We start from the raw sequence: 25875 nt of genomic DNA on the forward strand, positions 1-25875 counted from the left end.
GCGCGCGCATGCGCGGGGGGCAGAAGCGTGGGGCTCCGGTTACTAGTACTCCAGGCTCCAGTTGGCGATCCTGGCGGCGTCGCGCGTGACGTCAAACGTCAAACCGACAACCGACGTTGGCGAAATCTACGGCGCGGCGCTGTCGTTCTCGCCTATATCCTATATCCCGGCCTATCCCGATTTCCGTCATCTTCTGGGATTTGCGGACTTGGGAGTTGCGGATCGGATGCGTTATCGCAGCGGCGTGCCACGAGGTTATCGCTGACATTATGACCCGCGGTTGGTCCGTGCGCGGACGTGAACGCGTCGCGCGAGATTCGCGAGGGGCGACGGCGACGGCGTCGGTGGCGCGATAGAGATAGATAGAGGCGTATGTACGCGCGCGCACGCCGCGGCTGCTGCCGACGCGAGACGAGGCGGGGTGAGGTGAGGTGAGGTGAGGAAAGGTGAGGAACGCGAGCCGTCCGGCAAGGCCGCGACGAAAACGCGTGCACGAGTCCGCGCGGGTGGCGGTGCGGCGGTGGCGAACGCGAGAGAGCCAGAGCCAGGAGCCAGAGAGACGGGACGGTCGGCGACCGAGCGGTCGACGGACGAGTGCGAGAATCCGCGCGGCTGGGCGATCCTGCGAGGAGGAGCGCGAGAAAACTGCTCACTGCTGCAAGCTGCAACTACGGTGACCACTTCGGCGGGTTCGGCCGGCGCGGCGGCGGGAAGCGGGAAGAGCGGCGGGCCGGGCTGCCGCTATCGCTATCGCGGGATTCGCGGGCGCGCCGTCGCGATCCGAAAGGTCGCGAGTTCGCGCGTACCCTCCCCGGTCGTCCGGAGAATGACGATTCGGCGGTGCGTCTGACGCGGGCGACGCGACGGCGACGACGACGGCGGCTTCGGCTTCTCGGCGACCGCGGTACGTCCTCCCAGTGCGTCGGAGGACAACGACGAGGACGAGCCGCGATCGTAAGTTCCGTCCCGATCGGCTCGTACCCACGCTCGTGCGACTGCGACGGATCCCTCGCGGCCTGCGTTAACGAACGTGAGTTCCCCCGAGCGGGTCGTCGTATTTCCACCCCGAGATACAGTGCGCGCGTGTGTGCGCGCGCGTGTGCGCTGCTCGCGACAGATATACGGGCGTACGTTGCGCGTACGGTGATATACGCTGTGTTCGTCGTACGTACGCGCGCGAGACCCAACGAGATGCCGCTCTTCGGGACTAGGAAGGACGCGAACAAGAAGATCAAGAAGGACGAACGATGCATCGAGGACAAGTACATCTTGAAGGACCTGCTGGGAACGTAAGGATGTCCCCGCGCTCCCACTCCCTGCCCGTCTGACGTACGGTCCTCGCCCTCGATCCTCGACGCGGAGGAGCATCCGAGGGAACCACGTTTCTAACGCGTGTTTCTCTTTCGTAGTAAAACGACGAACGGCCTCTTTAGCGGGACGCGGCGATAATCGTCGAAGCGATTATCGCGCCGCGCGACGCGACGTAACGTCCACGGATAAAAACACGTTTCCTTCGCGGATTACGTTGATACGGCGCTTCAACGGAGGCTTATTAAAGAGCTACGAACAGACCGAGATATCTCAATCTCGCGTTTTTCTCTGGAAAACACGTCCGTACGGGACGCCACGTCCGGCGGAGATTACACATACGCAAACAAATATGAAGTCGCGATATTTTTCTTACGTGCTTATATTCCCGATAAAGATAAACGGCTACGTGTCCTCGTTATACGCGTACGTACATATAATTTACGCCAAGTTCTCCTTTCCGAATAGAAGATCCAAGTTACGTAACGTTATAGCAGTATTATTTCCACTTTTGTTACGTTTCCTGCATTCCGTTTCGCGCAACGATGCCGCGTGATATTGCGAGACGTCGACACGTATATATCTGCGCGTTATATCTCTTCCGTGATCGCGTAAGCGTTTTAGCTTCGACACTTTCGCGCCCGCCACGCGTCGCGTAAGACGTATACGTTGACGGTTGACGTCTCAATTCCTGGGTGTAACGGATCGCCGATGAGAACAGTTGTGTAATATCGGAGAACGGGAGAACGTTGACGCGTGTTAACATTTTTTTTACAACGCTGGTAAAACGGACGACGCGAAATGACTTCCCATATCGAGGCGCGTAAAAACGCGATCGAAACGGTTCCGGTTTTTATTTGCAAAATGTATATACGACGGTGAGAAAACCAGAAAACGTGTTCGATGAAAATGAGCATCGTTTGAAATCCACGCGCACGCGTGTTCTTCCTCGTTCCCGCGCATGCCGTTACCCAGCTCGCGTTCGATTATTTTTTTTTCCCCGGTTGCGGGAACGCGATACGAGGTAGTATGCCGCTCGCGCGATCTCCCAGGATATCCCCAGGATCATCTCCCGTCCGCTCTAAATCTCCGACGAAATATGACGCGTATGAATACAGGATCCGACACGGGCCGTGCCACCGCGTGTCCCTTTAAACCGCAGCTTCCTCGCGTGGTTCTGGAATAGATTTCTGAATGAAAACGTCGGATTTTATAATGGCCTTTTTATTTTTAAATGAAACGATTAACGTAACGATTCAAGGTGAAGCGTGTCTCGCGACGTCAAGCTACGGTCGGAGAGAGAAAGAATGGAGATGAGCTTATTTTGCGGCTGTGTGATTTTGAACGATCTTTACTTTTACACAACTTTTATCCAACGCTCTTTATCTCTCGTGCAGACGAACTTGTAAGACGCGGTAGACTACTGGAACGTGATTCGTCTTTTCGACGTTTTCGATAGGGAGAAACCGCGATCAACGTGACCGGGGGAACCGGCGCGGCGCGGCGATTGAAAAGGCGTCCGGCTTTTGGACATTGGCTTGGCCTTCGACGCGAGTCTTCCACGCTTACTTTCGTTTATACGTACGAACAACGAGACGCCCGCGTGCTAGATGGATAAATGGAAGTGGTCGCGCGTTAATGCGACCGAACTTTCTTTCGCGCGTTGGAATCGCTTTTCATCGTCGGAATACTTCGCCCGCCCGCGAGCGGACGACTTTTGCGTGTTTTTTTCTTTTTCTTTTGCGACGTCGCGCGTAAAAAGATGTGTTTTCGAACGTCGCTTAGTATTGTGCATTGAATCGCCGTAAAATCTAATGTATATGCGTCCGTAACGGCACTTTGAACGTGGTTTCTTAAACGTACGTGTCGTCAACTGGAACGTCTATCATCGCGCGGCATCGACGTCACGGGTTCTTAACGGCTCTTATAAACCAAAAACTTGTATATCACTCGCGTCGTCATTCGTACACGGTTCACGGTTCTTACGTATCGTCGTCCATTTTATTTTTCCGATCTTTTTTAGCTAAAGAAATAAACGTACGTGTAAATATATATGTGGAACATATAGCCTTCGATACACACACGTTTACTTTTTGCAGCAAGATATACATTTTACTCTAACTAAACTTGGCGCGTGTTGACTATAGATTGGGATCAGCTCGGACAAGCGCATTGACGAACGTTGAACATTTTTCTTCGTTGTTTTCTATACGCGCGTTATCTACGTCAACTTAAAAAAAAAAAAAAATGTTTAGAACGCGCGAGTCCTTGACACATATTTCTATACGTAAATCTATCGGTACTATTTGTCACGTCGTGTGCCGTTTATGTAACAGTTTGCCACGGCATTGCAACGTAACAAATATTTTATTGACCAAGGATATCGAACGTCTAATACGATTTTATATTAACGGCAACATTTCTATCCGTTTATTGATTTGCTTACAAAATCAAACATTTTTGTTTGACAGTAACGTACTAAATAATATGATTAAGGTCGGGAACGCGTTGAATATATGTATTCGCAGTTTTCGTTGTGTAACGTCATCTTTTTGTAAGAGCTTATTTTTTAGCTTTAAAGAGGAAGCTAAAACGTTTTACATAAAAACGTTTTATTTAAAGAAATAGATTTTCAACGTTTTTATTAAACGTCCTGTTATATCGTTATACCTTTGTGTAACACGACGTTGAACGTAAAATCATACTTTATTTATTCACATGGTTTAAATTTGTTCATTGAAAAACTAGAAAATATAAAATGTAAACGTTATGTAAAAAATAATTTTTTTTATTTTTTTAAATAATACTTTTTTATGCATTCTATGTATTTCAAAATATCCGTTATAACGTTTAACGTGTATTTATTTCATATAATACGTGTGTCGAACGTTATTATTTGTTGCATATGTGTCTGAAAGCCAGCTTATAACTGGATAATTTTTTAATCTATAAAAAGAACGTAACCATTTTTACTTCCACGACACGACGTTGTATACTATTAAAAAAAAAAAAACATACGGTCTCTGATAGTAAGTAACGTTGCTTTTGACCGCGTGTCGTTTCCTTTGTTTAGGGGAGCATTCTCCGAAGTCAGGCTGGCAGAGAGTAAAGATAAGCCGGGTCAAATGTTTGCGGTGAAGATCATCGACAAGAAGGCGCTAAAGGGCAAGGAAGATTCGTTAGATAACGAAATCAAAGTTCTGCGAAGGTAGGTGCGCAAAGCGATTCTGAGAGCTGGGACATGTGTCGTTTCGGTAGATTTATTTTTTTGTTCACCAGAAACTGTAAGTTTCCTTATTTATGGTATACATAGTTTTGCCCCTTGATATTTAGGTATATTTGGAAAACTGATGATACGTTTGAGTAAGAAAAGTACCAGTTCTCTATTATCGCTGGAATCGACCTCGCGCGATATATACTTCGACGCATGCTTCTCTTTAACAAACATTCTTCATCTCGTAAGAATAATGTTATTCTTTGAGTATCACCGCCCCCTTGTAGCTTTGAGTATATCAAATAGATTCGTATACCATATGGCATCGCAAGTGTAAGGCTAAAATGTGTCATCGAATGTTGATTTTTGCTTTTCTCGCGAGTTGATTTGAAAACCATAAGTTGTCCGATATTTATTCGATTACATTGATCGCGTGGGACAAGTATAATAGCTAATCGCTGTCCAATCATTGTGCTTTCTCGCACTTACACGATGTTATACCATGGTGTTGTAGCTCAACTCACATAACGTACTCTCTCGGAAAGATCCTTTTGCGCTGTGATATGACATTTGGGAGTGAGCTCTGATGGCTGTCGTCTGTCCTTCTATTATCTTTGATGTTGTATGCAAATAATGTGCCTCATATATAAGCGTGTATATATATATATATATATATATATGTATATATATATATATATTGTCTCGATGCTGTTAAACATATCCCAGACATAATGCAGACTCAGAAGTCTTCTGTTATAATTCTCTATCTTTGTGGATATATATGTATTTACAATGTTTCTTTCAACACTTTGGCTGGATACGTGGATACTTTTCGATGTTTCGTAGCATTGAGCTCTTTCTGTCGTCCTTATTCTATTTTATTGCGACTTATATATCAGCTAAATCGAGACATGCTAAAAGAGTTGCCAGTAATTACAAAGAAAGATCGATGCTTAAGAATCCTGTATCGTTACGTTATCATTTATTGATCAACACTGCAGGAGTACAAGGTGCTACATCATACATGTATCATACATATATACATCACACATACACGCGTACATATATTGTTCGGAGTTTTATAACTGAAAAGTTGCTCTATACATCATGTTAAACGCACCAACATCGCGAAGCCGCAAAACATACATTATAACGGCAAGGTTGATGCTTTCTCGTAAATATAATGGATGTGAAACTTACTACAAAAAATTCACGTTATGCTACAAATAAGCTAAGCGTACTGGAGTTCAACGTTCACGAAAAGAAAAAATACTGCATGCATATACGTGGAACGTCAATAACATCGATCGCACACTTGATAATAGGTGTGTCGAAGGTAAAGATACATCTATTTTCATAACCACTACCACCTGCCTTTCGCGACAACGCGACACTAACTCTGCTGCACCGTGTTGTCTGTATAACTATACGTCAATTTATATCACACAAATCCATCTTTTATACATCACGCTGGGAGAGAACGGAGCTCGTCAATGGTAAAGAGTATAGAGTCAGAGACACTTCCGTGCGATCGTAAGCGCGATCAGCTGCTCCCGATGTAATATTATGTAATTGTGTATGGTATTTTTTATTATACTTCGTAGGTTCAGTGAAAGTGCGACACCACAGAGTGGTGACGGATCACTCAGGTCGGATAGTAGTGGCGAAAAGAGATGGTAAGTGCGGGCTCCAGAGTATGGGCACCAGCTACCTATACCGCTCTCAGTATATTCTGTATCACTCGACGAGATATGCCATACATTTTTACATTTCAGATTATGTATTGTTATATATATATATATATATATATATATATATATATATATATTTATATAAACAAACACAATCTGTGCACGATCTGTGCACTTTCATCACGACGTAGAACACAGTTTTGGTATCCTTGTACTTGCCACCTTTCGTTAAGCGAGGATCTACTGCGAACAGATGAAAGAAGAATTTGCGCAAGTCTCCTCCATGTCTCTCGGGATAATTTTACGCGGAAGAGATAAACGTTGCTGCAAAGCGCCTCTGTCAGAATGCCGGTTTTATTCGTGCTACGGTATCGAATAAAACCACTTTGTGGCATTTTTCTTTTTTACGCAAAACGTACTCGAAAATAAAAACGGGACGTGCGAATGCTTCTTTTTTTCCAACTGCACATGCAATTTTCTGTGTGAGCTTACACGCACGTCGTAAAAGTGAACGACTCTTTAAGTGGGAATACGATATGACGTGACGATAAATAACGTTGACGACAGCCGTTAGATAATACTGCTCTAATCGCACAGAGTGGAATCTGCGTTCGCGCGATAAGACGCGAGAGACTTGGTCATCTCGTAATATCGGTATTTAGATAAAGATTTCGTTCAGATTAAAGTGACAGAGTGCGCGTTTACATTGACCGCGCGTTAACAAGATATTCGTCATGTTATGGCGGCATGACGTTACGACAGCGCACGTTATGAGAAACATTTATCACATCGCAGGCATGCAGAAACGTTCAAATTTATTTCACGTATGCTTTTCAATTTTATTTGTATGTCCATTCTACAGCATATATACGTTCGTTTGTGTATTTATTTCATATCGAAAGTCATACAAAAGTATAAAATATTAGTAGAAAAAGATTTGTATATAATTATATTAAAAAGTAAATGACGAAGATTGTAATCTGATAATTTTTTTAAATTTCAATCCAAAACTGTGTTACTTTACGTATCATATAAGACGTGTTTTCTATTAAAGAAATATTACTATAACGTAACGTACATCGTGAAAGAACGGATAAAATGTTTTACGTATCGCGAGCACGCGTATATCATACACACGTTTATAAAATTGATTGTTATTTAGAAAAAGTAATGGCGCAAAAATTTGTTTGTTTATGTGATCGACAACTCTGTCGATGCATAGGACAACGTTAAAAAAAGCATATGACATTTTCGTATTTATTTAGCCATTTATCGAAGGAATGGCAAGCTAACGTATTTGATTTTTTTATTCTTTAAAACGTATTGTGTTCGTATTTATATCTACGTTGATTACGTACTGCCTGATGCATCGGAATACGCTCTTTTTTTTCCATTGCGTAACATAAGTAGTTATATTAATAAAACTTACTACGCGTGTGTGAATTTAATTGTAGGCACTATAAAAGATATTACACGGCGTTACATTTTTAACACTACTTGTTTATTTATCATCAGATTGTCTTTATTGTAGGTTCTACAAAAATCACAAGTAGATCGCTGCATATAACGCAGGATAAACGCGTCGCGCTTTACGAGGAAGAAAAAAGTCGCCTTATATAATAACAAACGCTTCACGCTCATATATCCCATCTATGAAAAAAAAAACTTGCACATATCCACGTGCTGACTCATACGATACGCGGCTCTCTAGCGTTCTTAGTGACTAGATATATGCGACAGATTTGAGCACGTACGTTGCATACGGAAACTCGTATCTTAACGAGCTAGCTGTTTAATGAACACCGTTTCTCAAGGTAATATAAGGTGAAATATGTACAAGAGATAATGAAGTAAATATTCGAGTTTCGCGAGAAAACAATGTGGGATAAGCTAAGTTGAGCAAAGGTTGTTACTGCGTAGAGTCCGTATAAGATACGTGCGACTTAGAGAGGAAACCTCTTCCCTCTTATATTTCATATTCACTAGACGTTAAATTGCTACGTTGACGTACTTCGTTACATAACACGTTGCAAATGTAGTTTGAATAGTTGTTGGGCACGCCGTTATATCCCTTTTAGATCCTTGTACATATTTGGTAGATCGTGCTTTGTTGCTATTGAGTAATACTTGGTAAATAGTTGTTTCTCTACGTGGATGTGCGTGTCCCTATTTAATTAACAATCTGTGTGCCAAGTATAAGATACAACTTTAGCAACGAGCATGTTTTATTAATATATATATATGCACGTGCACGTAATATTGAGCTAATTTTGCCGTGCTACTTACCGTGTTTTTTACCATGTTCAAGTTCCGTACGATTTTATTTTGCAAGTTCCAAGATTGTTAATTATACATATATGTATAATATGTAAAACGTTATCCATCATAAAACAGCGACGATATTTACATATTAATTATATACAAGTTATGTCGATTATATACATTTTGAATAATGTTGTATATAGTTTTGTATCTGTATCTCGAACAATGAGAACGCTGTATTTTACGTTTTTGATATTTGATAATACTCACAAAGGGAGCGTTAATCTTTTTTCAACGTTTCAATGTTACTAAACGATTGAACGTCTCGTCATACGTTCCGCATATTAGTCTTTCAAGATATACATATGAGATACGCATACGGTGTTGCTATATATACACGTTATTACAAATATCTATAACGTAAAACGTGCCAACGTCTTGTTCTTTGATTAACTTTTATCTCATTTTTATCTTATATTCTTTTAGAGAAAGACATAACAGTATAAAGTAAACGATATAAAGTGGAACAAACGTGACTTGTACTCTACTTATATTATACAGTGAAGATTATTCTGTGATATATATACGGCATATTAAAACGCCGCGAATCACGTCTTGTTGTAAACGTAATAATAGCTTTAAATTAGAAAAAGAAAACATGATGTGTGTGTGTGTTATTCCAGGCTAACACACCCCAATATCGTTCAATTGCTGGAGACGTTCGAGGACAAGCACAAAGTCTACTTAATTATGGAGCTGTGAGTACGGCGTCGTTCTACTATTCCTTGATATACGAATATCAAAGACATCTGAGATACTGAAAAGGTGAATACTACAAATTATATAGGGTTACTGGCGGAGAGCTGTTCGACAGAATCGTCGAGAAAGGCTCGTACACAGAAAAGGACGCATCCGGTTTAATAAGACAAGTGCTCGAGGCGGTAGACTATATGCACGAACAGGGTGTCGTTCACAGAGATCTCAAGCCGGAGAATCTCCTGTATTATAGTCCGGACGAGGATAGCAAAATCATGATCAGCGATTTCGGCCTATCGAAGATGGAAGATTCTGGGATTATGGCGACCGCTTGCGGCACGCCGGGATACGTCGGTGAGTTTTTAGTGCGAGTAAAGGGACGAAAGAAAAAAAAATAGAGACGGCGTTCACAAGCATCGATGATCTGAACGTTCACTCGTTCGATGATCCACAGCACCCGAGGTTCTGGCGCAGAAACCGTACGGCAAAGCGGTGGATGTGTGGAGTATAGGGGTCATCTCGTACATCCTCCTGTGCGGATATCCTCCGTTTTACGACGAGAATGACGCCAATCTGTTTGCACAAATTCTGAGGGGTAATAAAATGACGTTTCAAACAGCGGTTTGCGCTTGCGATAAAGCTTACGGCGGTTTAGTCACTAGTTTTAGAATCGATACGCGCATACGAGAGATTTGATATAAACTACGTGGATTTATAAAATATTAAATAACGTTCAAGTTTTGCCGTTTTAATATATTCGTCTATTAGATATTCTGGTACGGTACTAGATTTTCTGTGCACGATACGCTTGTAATAAATAAGCAATTAATTTAACGCAAACAACGTACGTTATAGAAAAATAAAAGTATACGGTGACGAACAGTCGTGTTTATTTTAATTTTTATGCTAGAGCATTCGCTTGGTTTAGGATCGTATCTTTCGCGAATATTTATTTAAATATTTTTTTTAATGCGCGACGGTGTGGTCGAAATAATTATAACGAACGTGCTTACTATATGCATAAGCTACTTAGCAAAGAGCTAACCAGATTATTGCAGGTGAATTTGAATTTGATTCACCGTACTGGGATGATATCAGTGCTTCTGCGAAGGATTTTATTGGAAAGCTGATGTGCGTCAATGTCGAGGAACGTTACACGTGTAAACAGGCTCTTGCACATCCCTGGTAAGAATCTTTAGACGTTCGTCAGAATGAAAATTACCGAAAGGATTTATTTTGAATATTTGCATATTAATGTAGCAGTAATAATATAATTCTGTAAGAGTCGAGTTCGTTTGCAAACGCATAACAACAAGGCGCGGCAAAGAGAGCTTTAAACATAAACTGTAATGTATCTCTGTCGTTTAAAGTTGCATGGATCGTGCAGAAACTGACGTTGTTAATAAACGAAGATATATGTTGTATGTGTGTGTATATCGTGTATATGGACTAAGTAAGTAGCGGCGACACATATTTTTTGAATATATAATATAGATGATGATTATCATGATTATCAAAGAATACGGACATGCTCTGTAAAATCAAATAATTTATAACACGTTAACAAAATGTGACCACGTGACCACAGACTTAGTGATAGTTTTAACGTACATCGTTATATGGCGCACTGAGCTCGTTCGTACGCATCGTTTTAAATTTACATCTTTTACCAACTATTCATGCGTAATATAAACAACTAAACATCCATAGCGCATGAATGATCTATAGCACGTTGTACGACACGATTAATATTTTCAGGATTTCTGGCAACGCGGCTAGCAATAAAAACATCCATAGTACTGTATCCGAACAACTTAAAAAGAACTTTGCCAAGTCTAAATGGAAGGTTGGTATCGCCGGTTGATTAGCGTGCTATTAATTGTCTATGGGTCTTTGCTCACCAAAAATGTCCTTTTCTTGTATCATGATTGCAGCAAGCGTACCACGCAGCCACGGTCATACGTCAGATGCAACGGCTGGCGCTAAACAGCGGCCAGCAACAGCTGCAGCAGCAGCAGCAGCAGCAGCAGCAGCAGGAGGGTACAGGCTCCAGCGGCAACCCTACGCAATATCCAGAGCACGCGCAGGTCAGCTGCAACCAGCACACGGGACCGCTGGGACCGCCACCCTCGAGCAATCTCAGCAATTGAAGTAGACACGCGAGTCCGTACTCACCGTGTCAAGCCTGATGTTTACGAATCTCACTTCTCACTCCATTCCAATCACTCCCGCCAACTACTCGCCGCCGCTATACATGTGCAACAAACGCTTCAAGCTGTGGGGCAGCGAACGCACCGCTCTGTCCACTCTTTTTCAGGCCAATGTGTCGCAACTTAGGAAGCAACGGAAGCATAAGAAGAGCTAAGCCTAAGCACCACTAGAGTCACGTGCGCGCACGCGAAGGGCAACCATGCGACATAGCCATCGCTTTCAAGCTATAAAAGCGAGGGGGATAGATTAAAGCCAATTTGCTTCGCGCCAGTGACGCGTACATATACACGTATACATATATACATGTACGCGCAGAAACACAGTTACCATCGAAAGGCGTAAACTACAATTCGCTTTGGCTGGTCTATGCGATACAATACGCCTTGTACCTTCTTCTATAGCAGTGTGACAGTTACATTTGCAGGCTTCATTTTTATGATTTACGACGTTTTCTATGTTACACACGCATAAGCAATAGCTTGTAGCAGTTTGCAGAATACTTTTCGCCGCGATCTGATAACAGGATAAGAGGCGGTTACATCTCTAGAGATAAGACTTGAAGAACGTGTGCCGCGATTATGCCTGCGCACTTTGTTAGATCGACGCCGTTCTATATATATATATATACATATATATAATAAAGTATATATAGATATATACATATAAATATATGCCGTACGCGAACAGTACAACGACAAGTTTTTATATTTTATAAACGTCGGTGTAATAAGTAGCGCGGCTGTTTGATACAATTCTGTGCAGCATAGAGACCTGTACCGTTAGACATGGATGAATATGATTCCATGTTACGGTTCCTATGTACGTCGATCCTCGCAAGCCGTAATATACACTTTGGTACGATAGAGAATATTCCCTATCTACTTACAGAAGTCGAGTTTACTTTTCAGTCAGTAATCCGCAAAAAGTTACTATCAAAACGCAGACGATATCAAGTGGTCGCTTAATGCACAGAGACGTAGCCTGATCTGTTTTTTCTCTCTTTTTTTTATCTCTCTCTCTCTCTCTCTCTCTCTCTCTCTCTCTCTCTCTCTCTGTCTTATCTTATTTTGACACATGTTTCTTTATTTTTTTTTTATAACTGAGACCGGTCCCCGCTTATGTAAATGCTTACACAGCAGACACTTGTACAATGTGCTATTTTACTGCACAAAATGTATCCTGTATGTATCGTTCTCTCTTTTAACACATATACGTAGTGATATTATATTAATATAAGACCCTGAATGGGATCTGCTAAGCTAGCTTGACACTTGAAAACATATATGTACATTATTCTGCTAACATTAATATATATAGCACTACTATACTTTTATTTCTACAAAATGTAACATGTACATAATGCACAACGTCGCATCTAAACTCACATAGACTATCTTGCGTGCCTGATTTTAAGAGGATAGACATGAGGAATAATTCTGTAAAGTTACTCGTGCAACGCGATCTTAATTATTTTCATATATGCGTAAAGGTATTCCATTGCTGTTACACTTTATGTCTCGATTTAACGGTTATGATATTTCGTATCAATGGCTGATGTATATTTTATATATATATACTTAATTTTTTACAGTTTTTTATTAAGAAAAATACTATACGTAAAGAAAAAGTAATATTATTTTTTAAACATCGGTGTGTGTGCCATACACATGGTTACTGTGCGATAGAGGCACGCTAGACAGACACGGGAGAACCGAGCTAATTAATTTTACGCTTGTATCGTTTTATCTTTAAGACGCAAGAAGGAACGCGGCTCGAAAGTGCACGTTATTCCTAGCACCGATTTATACACAGCGCGAGTATTTGTCCTCGTTAATATATGAGTCAATGAGAGATGAAAGAAAATGTTACTTAATGATCCTCTGACTTGTTTGTCTTTATTATTATTTTCACGTGACGTCAGCAGAACGGCAGTAAAAACGTTGCACTTTTTACGATGATACGTTTACTTTATCAAGACTGGTAGAACCGAAGATCGATTTTTTTTTATTCGTACGAAATATAAATATGTACAGTTGTTATTCGAGTTCGGACGAGAGTTTCGTGCCTTTACATCGTTCGCGAAGTGAATGTACGAAGTTCATTAAAAACCACGCCTTAATCAAAATATATATTTTGAACGCGTGCTTCGTTGTGGAACGGCGTGCGATTGCTGGAATGAATATCATAATTAAATTTAGTAAACTGATGCCGGGGCAGGCACGCAACTGAACAATGTAAAACTACTGTTTAATCGCGAAACTAAGTTATCTTTTGCGAGACATATCCACGAGTAAATTCAGAGACCGACTAGCGATTTCTGTGTTTTATAGTTAGCTGAAAGTAGAACGTCTTGGAACACGTGGCTCTCGTTGAAAGGTCCGAGCACCGAAAAGATAAAAATAAAAAAAAAAACCGCTAATTGCACTTTACCGAGCAGGCATCTCTGTTGTTACAGTGTATTCTCTCTTTCTCTTCGAATTAAGCTATATAATAATCTCTCGGCATTATCATGTTAGGCATCCGTCCGTACAGCGCGGGCACTTCTCGATGTAAGAGTATAATATAGAGAATTATAGAGAGAGAAGAGCATGTGTGTGCGGCCGCGGCGAGATGCGCACCTTAGGGATGCGTTGGAGAACATCGCTCTGTAGTGGAGTCTCGTCCATTCGAAAAATCCTGGTTTTGACTTTGAAATAGCTTTTTTTTGCGAAGGAAAACAATCGGAACACCGATTAAAAAAGTTCGATATTAGACCTCGTACTTTTTACTTCGGTGTCTGAGTCTCGTGTTCTCGATCGCAGCTCTAAAACAACTCCACGACGGACGGACACTACTTCATGGCCGTAGAATAAGTTTACTGGTAACGCGATAAAGCGCATAAGTAAATGACGTTCATGATTACCGCTAATGATTACCGTTAATTATACGCTTCTCCAAGTACCTCGGGTACTTCGGTTAATTCACTGAACTATTATTGGTGTCTTTCATTGTATAAATTGACTTCTGAAGTGCCTTGGATGACATGATGATGGTACATTACCATACGTGCCATTAGTAGAAACTTTCGTAGGTGCTTATCACAGAACGTGTTCGAATATCCGTTATGTTGCGCGAGACAAGTTTCTTTGATTAGGACTCGTAACGTTGTCAGGTGCTCAAGTCGACGTACTTGTAAGAGATCTACGTACAGCGATCCACGATGCATATGTGTGCGCGAAGGATTGAAAATTGTCGCGCGCACGCCGTGCGCATTTTTCTCATCGGTACGATGGTTCGATAGATAATATATATTATTTTGACCGTGCAGTAGTAGTCGTTCGAGTAAACACACACTCACTCCGTGCGTTCTTTCGATTCCAGTGCTAAAGTGCTTCGCGTGTAATCAACATCATGTCATCTAATAAGAGAGCGTCGCTAGGAAAAATTCGTTTTACGTTAATAAAACGCGCGCGTTGTGATGGCTCTGCGATGAAGATTCTAAAGAAAAGTAGAAAAAAATGGGGGAAAAAAAAAAGAAAAGAAAACGGGTGATCCAGAGACGGAGCTTTAGCTTGTATTCAAAATACCGTGCCACGTGAACAAACACATATCGGCAGGAATACTGTAAATGTGATGTAAAGATAAGCTGATTCCAAGTATAGCGACGAGAACGACGTGTTAGTGAAATCTCATCTATAGGAAACAAAAAATATGTAAAGGCCACGTTGACTGCGCTGTGTGCATAGAGAACGAGAAAGAGAACGATAGAAGTAGCGTGATGATGCAGGACGATGTCGAAGGTCCCCCTCGAGGTTCTCTTCAGCCGGATTTTTTGACATCTGTGTGTGCGTATATTATATTACCGAGATATTTCGAATATTATCTAGAAGGCGAGCGTCGCACCTCGTGCTTGTAACGCGGTGCGTTAACGCCCGACACACACACTAATATCTTCCTACTGTATTTTTCTCATTGTACAAGGCTTGCGATCGTTACGCTAGGAAACGCAAACACACGGGACGTTATTCGGCGCTCGTCACCCGGAGGGGACGACGACGTTTGCCATCTTATTATCGCAAAGAAGTTACGAAGTGCAGAAGAAACTCTCTATACTGTAATAAATACTATGATAATCGAGATGATTCGCGCGAGTGGCCGTTGCCACCGCGCGCTCGACGCCGTAAAGAGAATAATCAGAATAAAAATAAAATAGTTTACACGGTGCCAATGTTTACAATGTCCTTTTGGGTGATGTTGGACGCAACGACAGCTTATTATCTCTTCGTTACGCTCGATTCGGCGATATTACGCATCTCACTGTCCTCGCGGGCTCTGCGACCCCTGAAAGCTTAACTCTGTAATATAGCACATGTTCCTTACATATTGCGGCCTACGTCTGAGAGAGCGTGTATTTGAGAAAATGAGAGATACGCAGGGGAGAGAGTAAATCCTCGTTTACATGTTACCTGAAATGCTGCTCTTTTTTGAAAATTTATTATTATCCGTTAAACGAAAATCCTTTCCGACGGAGGTGAAGCTATATTCTTTTCGGGGAAGAAGAACGATTGGCCTTACGAAAGATTAACGATCGATATACATATTTTGAGAGGTAGAACGAAGTACTACAGCGAACGGCGCATTAACGGTGCGACTTACTTTTGTTTATTTGACCTCATTTTTAATTGACGCGAATATGCTCGATCATGCGGTTGCACAAAGCAGGGCGCTATTTTTTATACGAGCTGCTTATATAAAATAGAAAAGGGAAAGAATGTCGCATGTGTGTGCAATATACACGTCAAGTACTTAAGAAAGACTGCTATTTCCACCATTAATAACGTGGGGGACAGTAGGTATACGAATGGATCTGTTCGTTTCTCTTTATACGACGTGTCTTTCACGCGTGTATACTCGGCATACTCGCCATTAGCAAGCACACGACGTTCTTTTTTCTTTCGATGACGATCAAAGTCTTTGACGTTCATTCGTTGACTTTTATTTGTAAGATAATATACCGCGTTAATCACATTTAAGAGCGATAAGTTCTCGCTGATACACCAAGAAATATTTTGTTAATGAACGTAACGTCAATTTAAGAAGTCGTGGCAATGATAGGAAGCGGTACGAACATTGTTTATAATGGTAGTTACGTGAGAATGTGATAAAAAATAATAAATGATATTTAATTCTTGACTCAACAGCCATTTATTACAACTCCTTTCCAAAAGAGAGTGCTGTTATTTTTCTTCGCGCCGCTGATATCGTTTATAAAAATTGATATTTGGTACCTATGTTTATACATATAAGCTCTGTTATTTGTACATTTTATTTAAATGCGCGAACAAGAATGTTACGTGTCTTATGCTTCGTTATTTTTCTCTCGACGTGTATTTCTTACAAAAAAAATGTAGAGTTTCATGTCATTCACGATCACACAAATAATAATACGTTTCGTTAAACGTACATATAAAACGGCTGCCTTTAGAACACCCTATATTAGCGAGATAATTTATCTTTCGCTTCTCATTCACATGCGACAAACACGTTAATCCTCACCGCAACAGAATGAATACGTGCGGAGAGAAATATTAAGTATGATATAAACATTAAAATCTTACAAAGCAGACGTTCATAATGCATCATATATATGATATATTTAGCTGCTCATTAAACACGGCTGACGGCTGATCTTTTCACCGTACGACGAAAATATTCCGCGTAGCGCGCGTACTTTTACACGTACTTGTTTCATTTTTATTATTTTATTTAAAAATAATCACACGCGTGCGCTAGTACAGAATATCGCGAGCACGCTTGCGATGCTGCACGTCCTCAACTACTTCATATGGAGAGCCGATGGACAAAACACAATCCGCGGATCAACTTTTAACGTCGCACAGCACGGCGACGAATATTTCTAATTACAAAGTATTATTATATGCATAACACGTCACGTTGCAATGATACACGATATACGTTCGTGATTGAACTTTATACTAAAGTCGAGACTTTTTGTGGACCTTGTAAACGTCGAGTCAGAGTATAACACACGATAATATTCCGGTGATTCGATATCACGCCCCTTCATTAAGAATCCATCATGAGAACGTATTCGGATAGACGCGAAATTTTGCGAAAGGCGACGTAACTACGTTCGGAGATCGATTATCGCGATGCAGTAAACATTAAAATATCAACGTAAAATATATTATTACAATTTTTTTATCAAACGCACGGATATATCAATGATCACAGATAAATATATCAATGATCATCGCGTGCGTTACGTCACGTCCAGCCGTATACCGACGCTTAACGCGCGCACTTCACAAATATTCGATCGGTTGTACACAGCCGTTTTGATATCACGTGTCCAGTTTACCTATTCAACTCTGACTGTGGTGATTCAACGAAACTGTGTATCTAATATACACCGTTCGCTGAACGTTTACGCATTTTATCGTTACGATATCTTTTTGTTAACACTGATGTCGCGGCCTTAGAGCGACCGGCGTACGCTGCTTAGGCAGATCGTGGCACGTACGAGTTTCATTCGTCGAACGCGTTTAACGCCTCTCGCAGTTTATCGACTATTTTCTGATAGAAGGCGATCTGTTCCGTGAGATGCGTCCTTACGGCCTTATTTATATGCACTTCCCGTTCCGTCTGGAAATGAGTCTCCTCGGCGATCAGTGCGCGAGCTATCACGTCAGTTCGATGGGAGAGCTCGCGTACGTGCTGCGGCTCCATTTTATGCTCACTGACCAGTCGCTCGCAATCTCTTCGTTTTTGCATGGCGCTCTGCAAAAGAACAAGAGACACGAACGCATTGAAACGTAATTTGTTTAGATAACGTTACGTACGTCACGCCGCGACAACGCGAAATACCTTATGAATGCTGGTGACGTCGGGAAAACTGCTAATAATACCGCGATAAATGTGAAACTTATCAGATAACGGTTCCCAATCGAACTTTGGCTGTTCCTCAAACAGCCTGCCGATATCGTTGTAAGCGTCGCCGGTTGCCTTCAACGCGCGCGTCAACCTCCCGCGACCGTCGTCATCCGCCTCCAGAGCGTGGCTGAGCGACGCGAACGCTTGACCGATCTTTTGGAATTCCCTTTTGTAGAGAACCTGGTGTTTCTTCGCTTGATCGACCGCCATGGCCATGAAGTTCTTCACCACCGGATCCAGACCGCTGATAAATCTAACGAAGGCATCGGTCTGGATCTCCATTTTTATGACGTCCAGTGGCGTGTCCGGACACTGAATGGCATTAAAGTAATTCACGCCCAGCAGCTCGTCCTTCTCCGCCTGTCGTTTCCCTGCCTTCCATCGCTTTTCGTCCGTGCAGGTGATAAAGTGCTCCCAGACACGACTGCGTGACAGAACGGGATGTCGACACACGTAGTCCACAAACTCCTGCAGTTGCGTACGTCGATGCTCGATAAACGCGTCTTCGTAGCGCCCGGATATCTGCTTATCGGGCAGAGGCGGGATCGGGACGAAGCAATACTTCTCCTCTAAGCGTTCGTGCAGCCAATCGAAATGCTTGTACCTTCTCGAGACTTGTATATTATTGAACTGCAATGTAAATATAATATTAATATAATCGAGATAGATATTCAACGAACAGACGAGAAAGAAGACGTAACACGTTCTGTTTACCGTAGGAGTCAATTGATAGACAATGAAACTCTTGAGACCCTTCAGCTTAGATTCCTTCTTGGGCGACGTGACGACGCACGTGTAGGACTCCCCAGTCGGCAACCACGTGCACCGACCACCCTCTCCTTCCTCTATAAAGATCTTTTCGCTCTCAGGCACAGTCACCATTCTGACGCCCAGGAGGAAACTATCTTCTCCCGACTTGATCAGCGTGGAAAACTTGTTGTTTTTCTTTGGTACGTTGGGTATAGGTCTCTCTGGTATCACAGAATGTATAGTATGCATCGACACTTGATCGCCGTAGTCGCCAGCGTTATTCTGCTGCGACAGTGGCACAGGCTGTGGCTGCTGCTGCTGCTGCTGCGTGGGCGGAACGTAAGCCTGCGTCTGTCCAACTTCGGAATCGTCGTCCCAGTCATCGTCCCAATAATCTCCCGAGCTTTGTTGGGACGATGTCATGGTATCTATACACACATACATACATATATATATATATACATTATACATAATACATAAAGCACTTCACGTATACAGATATCGACATTACGTACGTTTCCAAAAGCAAGCTTATCTTTTATCAGATACGCGTATTAACATACGACGAAAATAGATAGTGTAGCCGTGGATATCACGTTCAAAATGTATATACGTAACGTCTCCTAAATAAAATAAACAACCGTACGTACTGGAGGACGGCGCGGCTTGGTCGACCGCTTGGACGTACGCCGCTGGGAACAGTCCCGCGTGTCCGGTCTGATTAAATCCCTCGCACCAGCCATCTCCCACGTTGTCTCGTATGACAGTCAGAAGCTCGCCGGCGGTGATCGACAGCTCCGCCGTGCCCGACTCGCCCGTGAAGTCGTACAGCGCTCTCACCTGCGAAGAGAAAAAGCGAGAGGAGTAGAAGCGGACAAAGAGTCGTCTCGCGCTAACAACAGAGTGAGTCATAGCGAGAGCGGAGTTGACCGAACTCGGTAAACGTGGCTCTCTCTCTCCCTCTCCCCGCGCGTACCTGGTGGTTCTCCATCGTGCGCGCGTCGCGCGCGCGGGGCCCGGACCCAGACGCGTCCCGGTCGCCGAGAGAGATATTCAAACACCGCCGAGATGCTGCGCCCGGTCACATTCCCACTCCTCGCCACCCGCCGTCACGAGCCGTCTGACCGTTGCGCGCTCCCACCTCGCCTACTAGACCTTCGTTCGCGTATACCCGGCGTACCCGCGTGCGCCGCGAGCGACGAGCTAGGGATGACTGTACCCAACTGTACCACCGGACACCGGACCACCGCCACCGCTGCTGAGACCGCCGAGAGTCAACCGAGAGTGACAGGTGACAGCACTGACAGCGCCTGACAGCCCGCCGCCTCTTACGTGCACCGTGCACCACCTACATATCCCCTCCCTTCGTCCGACCGTCCTCGCGCCTCGCGCGACGCTCGCACTCGCACGTTTATCTCTTTCCGTTTCCTCCCGACGGAGCTACGGCGCCGTTGTATCCGTTTCTTGCGTGCGTTTACCCGCGCGGTTCACCGCCGTTTTCCCCTCGCTCCTTTGTCTCTTTTCAAAACGTGAAATGAACGCACCCGGCTGGAAATATCTCGTTCATTTCGAGTATCTATACGTTATTTCGTGGCGACGGAAAGGTGTAGCAAAAAGGGCGGCCGAGTTATCACGCGCTCGCGTCCACCGTCGTCGACAGGAGCGGGGGACCGCGCGTGCTCCGGAGTCCGGAGCCAGAGGCAGATCGCAGCTGATCGAACATGACGCGGACCGGATGACGGCACGCGCGACAACTCGGTGATTTGTCGCGCGCGAGCGCGAGCGAAGGCAAGCGAAGGTTAGAGAAATCGAGAACCGGCCACCGCGGATCCGCCTGCTCGGCGCTGCAAACAGCCGCAAACACGGAGCAAAACCTTTCGAATTTCGAAACTTTTGGCCAAGATTATACAACGACCAACGACGCAACCACAACGAGAGGCGGAAGATGGACCGCGATGGAAAATACTTGGCTGCCAAAAAGTCCCTAGGATTTCAGGAACGTCCCTAGCCAGTCGTCACGTATTCGGTATTATGGGTGGTTGTAGTGAGATTCCGCCAGATGGCGCGCGACCTCGAGTCGACGTTGCGAGGTTATGTTTCCGGCATGACGTGACATAAACCTGTCAATTGTCATATCTTTAAATGCCGTCGTAGCTTAGCCTTTAACGTTCGTATAATGATAACGTGACTGAGATCTCTCTACGGAGGTTTGACATGAGTTCCCCACAAATACTCCAGCTTCCTCACCGACTCAGGGCAGCCTTTAGGCTGCTCACGTCCAGGTTTAATGAAGTTGGCATTAAAATTAGGAGCTACGAGATGCCCGAGAGGATCAAAGGCACCTTACTTGAACGCTGGGGTAACGAACAACGGCGCGCGACGAATCACGTTCTACGTGTTGGAATACGGTGTAATAGTTTTTTCTGTTTTGCAGCGAAATATTGGCACGGTCTGTATGTGGATTATAAGGATGTCGCGCGTGACGTAGCCAAAGCGTGCAGGGAACGTCCTGTACGTGCCATAATATATAGTACACGTGCGTATCATTTTTTCAATGTGTCCATAGATTATATCATTCTTGAAACCTGACTGATGATATATAATATCTATATTATATTTATATGAAAATACGTTGTACTATAGTTCTAGGAGGCTGCTTCTACTCTAGTCGACACACGCCAGACGAGACTATGTTCAGGGAGCACGTGATACAGAGCAGTATAAAGCTGATGCAGGTGGGAGAACCTATACGCAATCCCGTCTCTGTGCAGCACATAAAATGGTTGGAGCAATGTTACAACGAGGGCGTAATCAGGAGGCTCAATTTGGGCATTCTGTCCCTGATTTGGTTGGACAATTATGACAAAGACTGTTCCTTGTACAAGGCTGTCTGTCCTTACCTAAAACCACGATACGTAACCTTCCACGAAAGGATAGTGGACGTAGGCTTTCTAGACGAGTGGTGGCTATTAGAAAGGAAGATGAAAGACTATGACGTAAACGAGGCCGAATTTAGCGTCGCGGAAGCTGTGAACACGGCAGGCACTGTTTCAGCAGCGTAACAACGTTTGGGAAAGGATCTTCTTGTATTCGCTATGTAAAAAAATATAACGTTTGTAAGTTTTCGAAAAACGAGTACATATATTCGTAAATTATCAACTAGGATACAAAATATTCTATATAAACTTGTGTGACGACATGGGCGCACGTACGTGTTAGAGTTGAATAAATCGAGAGACTATAATAACGCATGACTTTTTTTCTGTTTACAGAATATATTATGTTTATACTACGTTTATGGAAAAACATTTCAACAAAGTTTGTCTGAAATATATTACACGTTACGGAACTTCCGAGTGTAAAACAACAAGATCTGAGAAAACAAGTTTTATGCCGCCAGCATTTGTACCGTCATTCGTCTGTAATAGAAGTCTAGAGATATACAGTTGTGATTCACGCAAGAGTTCCTTTTTTCAGGATTTACCACGATATATCTCTAGATTCTTAGATATATATGTATATAGATATTTTATCGACGTATATTTTACAAAAATATGATCTCTGCATTTATCTACGTATCTATATTAGGTAGATCTATCATTGTGCACTTTTCGACGAGTCTTCAGGCACGCGAGACAGCGGTTAGCGATCTAAAATGTAATCAGTTTTATTAATATTACGTGCCGCGACGAATAGCACGACGAAATATATCATATCGCGACGTTACCAGTTTGTGCGTAAACTAACGCTGTACGGCGCGGAATGTAGATCATCATTTTGTGTTGATACGCAGAAAACGGTTCTGGTTGCGTAAAATGCTGTACGGTCGTGTCTACGCGACGTTCTCCTCCAAACTGTTCGTCGTCGCTGCACAGAACGACCTTGTACGTTCCTGGGTTCTTTATACCGACCGGATAATCGGCGAACGACTTGACTGGATGAAAGTTAAAGACGAACACGACATCAGCACGGTCGAACACGATCACTTTGTCATCTTCGTGCTTCCAGCTCACGTAGCCCTGTAAAATCAAGAGTTGATCTTACGTCGTTAAACGTCCTTTAATCCTTTCGTGTGTCGAGCATTAAAATCACTCAGATACGAACGAAAACAAAAACTTTGAAAGCTACTCACAGGCGTGGCGCGCAACCATCCGTACTTCTCTTCGAGCGTATTCACAGCGCGATCCCACGTGTTCATATATTTATACTTTAGCATTTCGTCGTCCACTAAACTCCACTGACGTCTGGCATAATGGTAGCTATCTGAATTTCCGACCCTCGGAAAGTCCAGCCATTCGGGATGACCGAATTCATTGCCTGTAAAACGTACGTTTATAGAATATCTCTGTACGTACAGTTACATTTTTTCTCCGAACGTGGTCATGTATTTCGAGGTACACGCGTTCAGCAAAAGCGTACGCCAAAACGTATTTATTTACTCGTTGCTCACCCATAAAGTTTAGATAAGCTTCGCCGCCCAGAGCATGCGTGATAAGTGTGATTAGATTGTGGAGGGCGATGCCACGAGAGATTATATCGCTGTGTGGACTGAGCGTGCTCATGTGCGTATACATTTCCTTATCCATGAGCCAGAAAGCAATCGTCTTATCGCCTACGAGGGCCTGGTCGTGAGATTCGGAATAAGCGACCGCTTTCTCCATCCATCTTCGATTGGAGAGTGTGTGGCAAATGTCGCCGACCTTCCAGTCGTCATCTTTGACCTCTTTCAACAACTTGATCCACTTGTCGGGAATAGCCATGGCTAATCGGTAATCGAATCCCACACCACCTTCGGCGACGGGCCTTGAATATTTTATAAAATATATTAAACGAAATACTTTCAGCTGCTTTGCGTCACGAAGGTTGCGCGACGTAGGTCTCACCTGCAAACGCCTGGCATTCCACTAACATCTTCGGCTATTGTGACGATTTCGGGATATATTTCGTGCAACATATGATTAGCGAGCATCAAATACACTATGCCCTCCACATCAACGTTCAACCCGAAATATTCGTCGTAATGACCACTGAAACCTTGTCCCAAGCCTCTCGAGTGATAAAACATGGATGTGACGCCATCAAATCTGCCGAATACGTGCACGCTCGATACAAATTATATATCTGTTTTATACACGTAGAGATGTGTGTTGTTATAAAACGCAAGTACCTGAATCCATCAAAACCATATTCCTCGGTGTACCAACGCAGGTTGGACAGTAGGAATCGAAGTACTTCGTATTCTGCGTAATTGAAAAGTCTGCTGTCCCACAGCGAATGCTCGCCGCGAGGACCACTATGGAAGAAACACGCATCCGTACCATCAAACATATTCAGTCCGTCCACGGTGTTCTTGGAAGCGTGCGAATGTACCACGTCCAACAAAACGTAAAGACCGTGCTGATGCGCTACATCCACCAGCTCTTTTAACTCTTCTGGCGTTCCATAGCGAGACGAGGCCGCGTAGAAAGAAGTCACCTTTGATTTCAACAAGAAATATAGAGCTGAGCGTTATATGCACGCATATAATCGTTTTACACGTTATTAGGTAAATAGATGCGCAACCTGATATCCAAAACTAGCATAGTAGGCGTGCTCCATGATCGCCATTACTTGTATCGCGTTGTATCCTTGCCTTACGATCCGTGGTATCACATCCCTGGCAAATTCCAAGTAGGTGCCGACGCGAGGTTCCTGCGTACCAATTCCAACATGGCATTCGTAAATCCTGAGACTGTCCGGTTTCTTTGGTTTGGGGTGCTTGAACTTGTAGGTCTAGAAAAGAAACATGGTAAATCTCTTTGTCACGTGCTAGAGGCCGTTCTTCGGGTACGTGTTCCATACATGTTCTGGATGCCATATACGTTGTTTGTAGGTAAGCCCTTCAGCTTTATTCTGCGTTACATACGTCGCCCAAGGGCTTAATCTTTCAAGCAGTTCGTTGTTGTGATTTTTGATGACGAGCTTCACTTCAGAGTTGTGCTTCAGAGGGCAACTGCCATCTGCGTTCGGAGGAAGCGTCAACTCCCACTTGCCGTATTCCAACTTTTTATACGGCGTAGCAGTTCTTTGCCACGTATCTATATAACGAAACAGTTACGCCAAGATACGTTTGGTTTAATATTAACGATGTCAATAAGGTTGTGTGTGTAAGAGAAAATAACACATACTGAAGTCTCCAGTTAGAAATACCTCCTGCGCACCGGGTGCCCATTCTTTCGCAACGACACTGTTGTCCGCTTTGATATGAATACCGAAGCTTTCGTACGCAGTAGTAAATCGCTTCAGGTCCCCATCTCCCTCCTGTATCTTCTCGACGTAATCCAAGAACAGAGCGTACCTGGAAAGGCGCGAAGGTAACTGTGGTTACCGGAGCCGTCTCAACGAGTTCGCGTTGGCGAGCGACGTCACAAAGTTGCATAAATCAAGCACCGGCACTTGCACATAAAATCGCTATAAATAAAAAAGCAATACCTTCGTCGAATGTCAGTCTCGTACTGCTTCAGGTACGGGTCCCTCTCGAGGAGCGCTTTTATCTCCGGTACCTCGACCTGCGAGGGATCCATGCTAGACCACTTGCCACCCATGTTTCTATTGTGACGACGTATGTACGATTAACGAGATCAGCGGCGTGGACCGGCTAAACGTCGACGGTCATGTCAATGTCACACCGCTCCCTCTCCCTCTCCGCCCTCGACGTCAGCAGACAGCAGACGTCGCGTCAGTGGGTCCGACGCACCTACAAGTGGAACG

General features: G+C 43.5%; 4 protein-coding genes across 5 annotated transcripts; 2 read left to right on the plus strand and 2 right to left on the minus strand.

The window, feature by feature from the left end:
• Window positions 1-128: 128 nt before the first annotated feature.
• Window positions 129-16614, plus strand: Camki (Calcium/calmodulin-dependent protein kinase I). 2 transcript variants are annotated; one of them, XM_077423244.1, is made up of 9 exons: window positions 129-1289; window positions 4382-4516; window positions 6127-6198; window positions 9159-9233; window positions 9323-9585; window positions 9686-9826; window positions 10290-10416; window positions 10990-11077; window positions 11166-16614. In XM_077423244.1, exons 1-9 carry the CDS (start codon window positions 1192-1194, stop codon window positions 11379-11381), a joined length of 1215 nt encoding a protein of 404 aa, XP_077279370.1. In that variant the 5' UTR covers window positions 129-1191; the 3' UTR covers window positions 11382-16614. The 2 variants fall into 2 exon arrangements, with proteins under 2 accessions (XP_077279370.1, XP_077279369.1); XM_077423243.1 differs by lacking the exon at window positions 6127-6198 and having other exon boundaries at window positions 453-1289.
• Window positions 16603-20575, minus strand: Sh3px1 (sorting nexin 33-like protein SH3PX1). The gene is made up of 5 exons (XM_077423235.1): window positions 20102-20575; window positions 19776-19965; window positions 19090-19553; window positions 18310-19005; window positions 16603-18222 (listed from the first exon to the last, which is right to left on the minus strand). Exons 1-5 carry the CDS (start codon window positions 20114-20116, stop codon window positions 17971-17973), a joined length of 1617 nt encoding a protein of 538 aa, XP_077279361.1. The 5' UTR covers window positions 20117-20575; the 3' UTR covers window positions 16603-17970.
• Window positions 20576-21194: 619 nt separating this feature from the next.
• Window positions 21195-22581, plus strand: LOC143906900 (mitochondrial import inner membrane translocase subunit Tim29). The gene is made up of 4 exons (XM_077423255.1): window positions 21195-21484; window positions 21560-21661; window positions 21769-22241; window positions 22398-22581. Exons 1-3 carry the CDS (start codon window positions 21340-21342, stop codon window positions 22185-22187), a joined length of 666 nt encoding a protein of 221 aa, XP_077279381.1. The 5' UTR covers window positions 21195-21339; the 3' UTR covers window positions 22188-22241; window positions 22398-22581.
• Window positions 22239-25868, minus strand: Agbe (1,4-alpha-glucan-branching enzyme). Its single transcript, XM_077423230.1, has 10 exons — window positions 25597-25868; window positions 25293-25462; window positions 24967-25202; window positions 24688-24897; window positions 24293-24600; window positions 24009-24209; window positions 23576-23928; window positions 23258-23442; window positions 22853-23144; window positions 22239-22775 (listed from the first exon to the last, which is right to left on the minus strand). The coding sequence occupies exons 1-10, from the start codon at window positions 25707-25709 to the stop codon at window positions 22768-22770; spliced, it is 2076 nt and encodes a 691-aa protein (XP_077279356.1). The 5' UTR covers window positions 25710-25868; the 3' UTR covers window positions 22239-22767.
• Between the last annotated feature and the right edge of the window lie 7 nt (window positions 25869-25875).

The sequence above is a fragment of the Temnothorax americanus genome, unplaced genomic scaffold (assembly GCF_048541705.1).
Source record: "Temnothorax americanus isolate GAGA-0224 unplaced genomic scaffold, ASM4854170v1 Scaffold77, whole genome shotgun sequence".
NCBI lineage: Eukaryota > Metazoa > Arthropoda > Insecta > Hymenoptera > Formicidae > Temnothorax > Temnothorax americanus.